This window comes from Eubalaena glacialis, chromosome 13 (genome assembly GCF_028564815.1).
Source record: "Eubalaena glacialis isolate mEubGla1 chromosome 13, mEubGla1.1.hap2.+ XY, whole genome shotgun sequence".
Classification (NCBI taxonomy): domain Eukaryota; kingdom Metazoa; phylum Chordata; class Mammalia; order Artiodactyla; family Balaenidae; genus Eubalaena; species Eubalaena glacialis.
The window spans coordinates 28395606-28402845 of NC_083728.1; the positions used below are offsets into that span (position 1 = coordinate 28395606).

At 55.5% G+C, this 7240-nt stretch overlaps 1 protein-coding gene across 1 annotated transcript; it reads left to right on the top strand.

The window, feature by feature from the left end:
• Positions 1-366: 366 nt before the first annotated feature.
• NRSN2 (neurensin 2) lies at positions 367-5561 on the top strand. The gene is given in 4 exon segments (XM_061209674.1): positions 367-558; positions 561-662; positions 3249-3443; positions 5136-5561. Coding segments are annotated over 4 exon segments (915 nt in total).
• Positions 5562-7240: the final 1679 nt, after the last annotated feature.

Below are 7240 nucleotides of genomic sequence, written 5' to 3' on the forward strand. Positions count from 1 at the left end.
AGCTCCCTTCTCAAGATAAGGGGCGCTGATCCTCAGCAAGGGGTAGGGGCTCAAAGAGGGAGAGAATGGAGAGAGGATGGGGGACTCAGGGAGAGGGTGAGGACTGCAGTCAGATAAGGGGCTCCTGATGCAAGCAGGAGGGGACTTCCTGGTAGGGACCCGGCAGGAGGGAGGTGGGGCTCAACGAGAGAGCCAGGAGTCTGTGAAGAGGATGGGGGCGCAGCCAGTAGATGAGCGTTTGTACACTGGGGTGAGGGCTCCATGAGGGGGATGGAGGCCCAGAGAGGAACGGAGGATACAGTGTGGAAATGAAGGCTCAGTGAAGTCAAGGGTCTTCAGTCAGAGGGTTGGGAGATTGAGGGGGTGATGGGACAGTCAGACGAGGAGTTTGAGGGACTGCATGAGTGGGTGGGGTTGAGGGATATGATGGGGTCCCCGCTAGGGGCCTGGGGTCTCAGAGAGAGAAGGGAATTCTTGGAAGGGGACCGGGGCTCGCAATCCTGCAGGGGTCCGAAATCTGCAGAGCCAGCCCTCAGGGCGGGCCGGCGCCCCCCCACCTCCGTGTCACCCCCGCCCCCCAACTGCGGCGCAGGCGCCAACACAACCTGCTTCTGCTCTGCTTGCGTTCCCGCTCCCGCTCGGCGGAGACTGCGGACGGAGAGGTGAGCTCAGCCTTGCCCCACGCTCGGCCCGACCCCCACCCCGCCTCCTCCCAGGATCTGGAGAGCCCCCACCCCTGCCGCGTCCCCAGCCCGGCCGTGCCCCGCTTCGGGCAGGACGGCGGCGCCCCAGCCCTGGTGTGCCTCGGGCTTTGCGAGGTAGGGTCTCAGGGAAGTAGCAGGGGCAGAGGTCTCGCCAGCCCAACGCCCGGAGACACTTCAGGGTTGGTAGGCTGGGCGGAGGCCTCAGAGGACAAGACCCCACCCACCTCTCTGCAGGAAACCCATTCCCGCCCCTCTTTGCCTCAGTTTCCCTCTAGGGGAAAGGATGCACTTAATCTCGACCGGGGAACTGGTGGTCGGCTCAGAAACAGTGTGCGGTGGGGGCGGGGGAAGCTGGCCTGATTTCTCTGGCCTCATCCCCAAAGACAGCGTCCCTTCAGGCCTGAGCTACACTGGACGCCGGAGTGCGCGGGTCTGGGGGTCTGGGAAGGAGAGCGGAGCGAGGCCCCATAAAGACGAGAGATTCCACCCATCTTCGGGCCCTCGCGCCTGTCACCGCTCGCCTCCTCGCCGCAGCCTCCACCCCTCGGACCCAGTAGCTCCCTCCTCTTCCCTCTCCCTTCTCACGGAGCCCCTCCCGCATCCCGCCTAAGGACAGCTCCCAATCAGCTCCTTGGCAACCCTGGTCCGGGGCTCTCAGCATCCTCTCCCACCCTCCCCCAGACCGCCGGTCCGCCTCCCGGCAACCCTAAAAGGAAGGGGTGGGGCCCGGTCGAGGGGGAGGCAGCGTCAAGGTCACCTTCCTGCTCCGATGCCAGCAGGATCGGGTGATGTATATTTGGAGGAGAGGGACAGTGAGCTGCAGAGGAGGAGGAGCTAATCCAGGCCTATAATCCCTGAGCTCCCTCCCCGCCCCGTCCCCTAGGATCTTCGGTTAATGGTCGTTGCACTGATGCCCACCGCCCCGCCGGCCGGGGTGAGGAAGCTGAAATCTCCCGGGGCGGTGCCCGCTCTGGCCACACCCTCTGCAGAGCCCCACCCCTCCCCCTCCCCCATTCCCTCGAGCGCCGGCTCTTTCCCCCACCTCTCGCCCTCTTCTTTCTCTGTCTTTCGCTTTTGATCTCTGCCTTTCCCCATTGTACGTCAGTGGGGGTGGGGGGGTATTGTCTCTTACCCCTTTTCCCTTTTTCCCCCTGAGTTTCGGGTGAGGGCTGCGGAGAGCTGTGATTTATAGACAGGCTTTAGCGCAGCACTTCTGCGTGCTGGTGTGGATCCATAGAATCACTTCCAACACACACTGTGGCTCTGTGTGTGTGTGTGTGTGTGTGTGTGGTTTGTCTGAGTGTCTGTCTCTTTGTGCTGTGTGTCTAGCTCTGTGTGTCTCTATGTGGTATATGTGTGCCTGTCTGTATATGTCTGTGGTGTTTGTGTGTCTGTGTTGGTGTGTGTGTATGTGCATCTATCTGTGTATGTCTCTGGTGTGTGTGTGTGTTTCTCTGTGCTGTGTGTTTGTGTGCTGGTGAGTCTCTCTACACAGGGATTTGAGGATCACATCTGGAAATGAGAGGGGACTAGAAATTTGTCTTATCCTTCAGTGTAAGCACATTGCTTCATTTTGTTTGAAGCTGCTCAGAGGGAGTGAGGGCCATCATGGGATTGGGGGGAGCCCAGTCCTTCCCCAGCAGCCCCCACCCCCTTTGCTTTTAGTCCTAAGGATGTTTGGATACACAAGTACCTTCCATTCCCTAGGCCTCAGTGTCTCCATTTGTGAAAAGAAAGGTCCTTAGATAGGTTTCTTTAGAAATCTAATGTTGAGCCTAAGAACACCTAAGCCTGAGGACCCCTGACTTTCACCTTCTGTGGAGTCAAGATTCCTTGGGACTTGGAGATTGTTGCCTTCTGAGGGGCAGCCCAGGGGAGGGATCTTTTAGAACCTTGCAGCTTGGGGAGCTCCACCCGATTGGACGAGTGTCAACAGTGACACTTTCAGCCTAGAATACCTTGAAAGGCAGGGAAATGAAGGGGAAGAGATTCAGAGAGGAGATGGGGATAAGAAGCTCTCACTCTAGACATGGGGCTCGAGAAGTTCAGGGTAAAATAATAATGAAGATATTACAGTAATAATAGTCACAGAAGCTATCATTTCTTGGCACTGGACACAATAACTGTATAAAGCAGGTATGATTATCAGCTGTGTTTTACAGATGAGGAAACTGAGGCTTAGAGAGGTGAAAACACTTGTCTGACATCACACAGACAGGAAGTGGTGATCCTGGATTCCAATCCAGGCAGCCAGGCTCCAGAACCCACAGTTCCAGCCACTGGGTGGCCTCCACAGTAAACATGCAAATTTATTGCCACCAACAAATTGCCAGGCTGTGGGCTAAGCACTCAGTGCCTTGGCTCATTCTCACTATACTCAGACAGGCCAGGCTTCCAGAAGGACAGGCTCTGCTATGAGTGTGAGCTCTCTAAAATGGGTGGAGAGGTGAAAGTAGCACAAAGATTCAAGGGGCCTTGGAGAGTCACCATGGGCAACCCTCACTGCCCCCTCCCTCTGTCCACTGCACCTGGCCTACCCCACAGGGACCCAGGATGCCAAGCTGCGAGCGTCCCTGTGGCTGCAGCCGAGGCCCCAACGTGGAAGATGGCAAGTGGTATGGGGTCCGCTCCTATCTGCACCTCTTCTACGAGGACTGTGCAGGTACCCCCCTCAGCGATGACCCTGAGGGGCCTCCTGTACTGTGCCCTCACCGACCTTGGCCCTCACTGTGCTGGAAGGTAAGGTGGGAGGAGGAGCAATTCCTGTGATTTCCTGTGGTTTCAGGGAGGAGGTGGGATCAGTGGATAGAAAGAAAAGGGGCTGCGTAGCAATTAGGAGTCTTGCATGTTCAAGCAAGAGGAAACCCAACTCAAATGAGTTTCAACAATAAAGGGAAAATATTGCTCATTTTATAGAAGAGACCAGAGGTTGGGTGCCTTCAGGCAAAGTTTGCTCCAGCAGTTCAAAGCATCACACTGAGGACTCAAGATTTCCTTCAGGCTCCCCATGGTACCCCCATCCTTGCAGCCCATTAGTTTGAGGCTCTCCCCATGTGTTCTCCAGATGACTGCTCCCAAGCTGACCCTCAATCTCTCACTCCACACCTTCCAAGGGAAATCAGAATTTCATCCAGTATTTCTTTCAGAAAAGAAACAATGCTTTTCACTTCCAGAAGTCCTGGCAAGTATTGCATTGGCTCTGATTGGGTCACTTGCCCAGCCCTGAACTAATTACTATGGCCAGAGGGATGGTATATGCTGACTGGCAGGAAGAAGGGTTCACCTCACTTAAATCTTCCTGTGGCTTCCCAAAGATATACTGGGGGACTGTTGCCAGGACAGTAGAAGATGTGAGAGAAACGAACAGTCAATGTCCATACCAGCCATGGAGAGCGGTCAGTTAGGGAGCACCATGTGAGTAAAGGCATGGAGGTGGCAGTGAGCTGGGTCCCTACAATGCTCTTTCGTAAATACTGTAGGAAGCCTGAGACAGAGGGTTCCTCCTCTCTGCTTTCAAAAGGCTTCACTCTAGTGGGAAGGCGAGGTGCCAACCTGCACAGTGAATGCACAACCTCAGGCCAGGTGTGCAGAGGATGGCAGGAGAGGAAATGCCCTCAGTGCCTGGGGTGATCAGGGAAGACTTCCAGGAGAAAGTATGTATTTTAAGTTTTTGAACATCTTCTTTTTGCCAAGCAGTGTGCTAGGCTCTTGGGGACACAGAATTTAAGACGACGTGGTCCCTGTCTTTGAGGAGCTCCTAGCTGTGGTTCATTTAGTCATTCTGCAAACATTCGCTCAGCTACTGCTGTGTACCAGCACCGTGCTAGGCATGGAAGACACCTTGGGAGCCCAAACAGGCAGTGTCTGATCTCATGGCTTTCCCAGCTCTCAGTCCAGTGTAGCAGGCAGACAGACATCTCTTACATAGTAACCAAGGTACACGTCCAGGTGTGCACCAAGGTGAGTGCACTGAAGAGCAAATGGCACAGCGTTTGCATGAGTGCAGAGCTGGGGACTTGACCGAGTCCAGGGGCATCCTGGAAGGCTTCCCTGAGGAGGTGAGGTTTGAGATGCATGTGATCTGAGGGATGTATAGAAGTTAACCCGACAGAGGGATAGAGGTAGAGGGTAGATGGGACAGGGGGATAAGATGGGACCCAAATGATGACTCAGGGGGACTCAAGGCTGGCAGAAGAAATCCACTGCTAGGTGGGAGCTGAAAGGGAAATTAATTCAGAGGCCTCAAGATTTCAAATAGAACATGACAGTTTGTGCCCTTGTCAATTAGATCCTAGCAGGCGTGTCTATGATCCCATCTTTTAAGGTTGGACCAGGGGGTTACCTTTAAGTCCAGTTGGGATCCAAGGTAATCCCTTGGCCTGGGGCCCCAGCTGACCCTGACTGCCTCCCAATCTGTCTGCTTCTCTCCAGATCAGCTTATCCTCAGGTACCCTGCTTCTGCTACTGGGTTTGGCAGCCCTGACCACTGGCTATGCAGTGCCCCCCAAGTTGGAGGGCATCGGAGAGGGCGAGTTCCTGGTGTTGGATCAGCGGGCAGCCGACTACAACAAGGCCCTGGGCACCTGCCGCCTGGCAGGCACAGTGCTCTGCGGGGCAGCCGGGATCTTGCTGGCCATCTGCATGTTCTGGGCCATGACTGGCTGGCTGAGCCAGGACCCCAAGGCAGAACCCTTGGACACTGAAACCGATGGCCACATGGAGGTCTTCGGGGATGAGCTGGAGCAGCAGTTGTCCCCCATTTTCCACGATGCCAGTGCCCGGTCTTGGTTCTCACCACCCGCCAGCCACTTTGGGCAATCCTCTGTGCAGACCATCCAGCCCAAGCGGGACTTTTGAGCTGCCCTCACGGCCAGAGGAGGAGCCAGGCCGGGGGTCTGGACCCTTCCTCCTCCCCACCACATCCCACCTTCCCATTGTCTCCCTAACTTCTCCCTTTCAATGGGGCCCCTTCCATCTAAGCCCCCAGAAAGCCCAACTCCAGGTCAGAAAGTCTGGAGCTCACATCTCTGTGTCCCCCTCCCAGGGGTAGGGCCCTAAGTCCTCCAAGATGCCAGCCTTCCCTGAGTCCCCCCAAAACTTCCCACCCATTCCTCCTTTCCAAAGCCATTCAAGGGCAGAAAACTCCCTCAACCTATCCCCACTCTTTCCTCTGTATGACCTTGGGCAAACCCCTTACCCTTTCAGACCATCAGTTCCTGCCTCTGCACTAATGAAGGGTTTGGACCAGATTCTAGAGTTCCATGACTTTCTTTTTCTCCCCAGGATATAAGTATTACCTTCCATAGGCAAAGATAAGGGGAGGGGTAGTGGGGTTATTCCTATCCACTGACCCCTCCCTCTGTCAGCTGCACCAGGAGGCCTCAGGATGGGTCCAAGTTGCTCACTTGGACCAGGATGGTGCGAAAACATTTACTCCTTACCGTATGTTTTCTATACATCTTGACATCAGAGCCCCCAGTCCACCCCATCCTGAACTATTACTAACCCCAGTTTACAGATGAGGTGGCCGAGGGAGGCTGGCAGTCTGCAGGAACTCGGACCCACGTCTGTAGACTCCTGGAACAGATCTTGTTCCACAGTGGGAGCAGGACCCCACAAATTCCTTGCTTCCAGGGGACCCCCAGGGGTGGCACAGGTTCGGCCCAGGGAGACTAGCTGATGCCTAATGGTCCCAGGTGGCTCAGAAGATACTTTGGACATGCATTTAAATGGTCTCTAAGAGCCAGGGGGCAGGAGAACCGGGATGTCTTTGCCCCTCAGAGTCCACCCGCCTAGAAACCATCACCCACAGGTCCTGACCTCACCCTGTACAAATGTGCCCTCCTGGAGGCACCAACCCCTCCATCCTGCAGGCTCCCCAGCCAGATGCATCATCTCTGTTCTCTACCACTAGGGGGAGCTCCAAGACAGCTGGAGAGAGATGCCCAAGGCTCATGCCTCTACCCTGCCCCTTTAGTCTCAAGGTGGTGGGGATGGGGGTGGGGGCAGCCCTCCTGGGAGGGTCCTCAGTCCTCCTCCACAACGCAGGCCCTACTGCCCCTCCCCATTCTGCACCCTTCCACCGCCCCCCCCCCCCACCTTGCCTTTCAATAAACAGCTGGGATGGATACTGACTTTGCTTCTCTTCTCCCTGACCACCAGGGCCTGGGGAGGGAAGAAAGAAACTGCTATGAGCACCTACTGTGTGCTGGGCACTTAAATCCATTATTTCTCGTTTGCTCCTCACGATAATCCTTTGAGAAAGTGGATGATTGTCTTCATTTTACAGATGAGATGAGAAATTTCTCAGCCTTCTTGACAAACTTCTGTCTCCGTCCCTGAGAGGGATGTTAGGAGGGGGTCTAAGAGCCGGAGCTGGAGCCAAGGGTGGGATCTTTTCCAGGAAGATAAGAACAGTTAACCTCCACTAGCACTCACTGGGGGCCAGGCCTTGTTCTCAGGGCCTCACAGACATGAGTTCGTTTAGCCTTCACAACCACCTAGGTGGGGACTATTATTCCCAAATCTCACTCCCA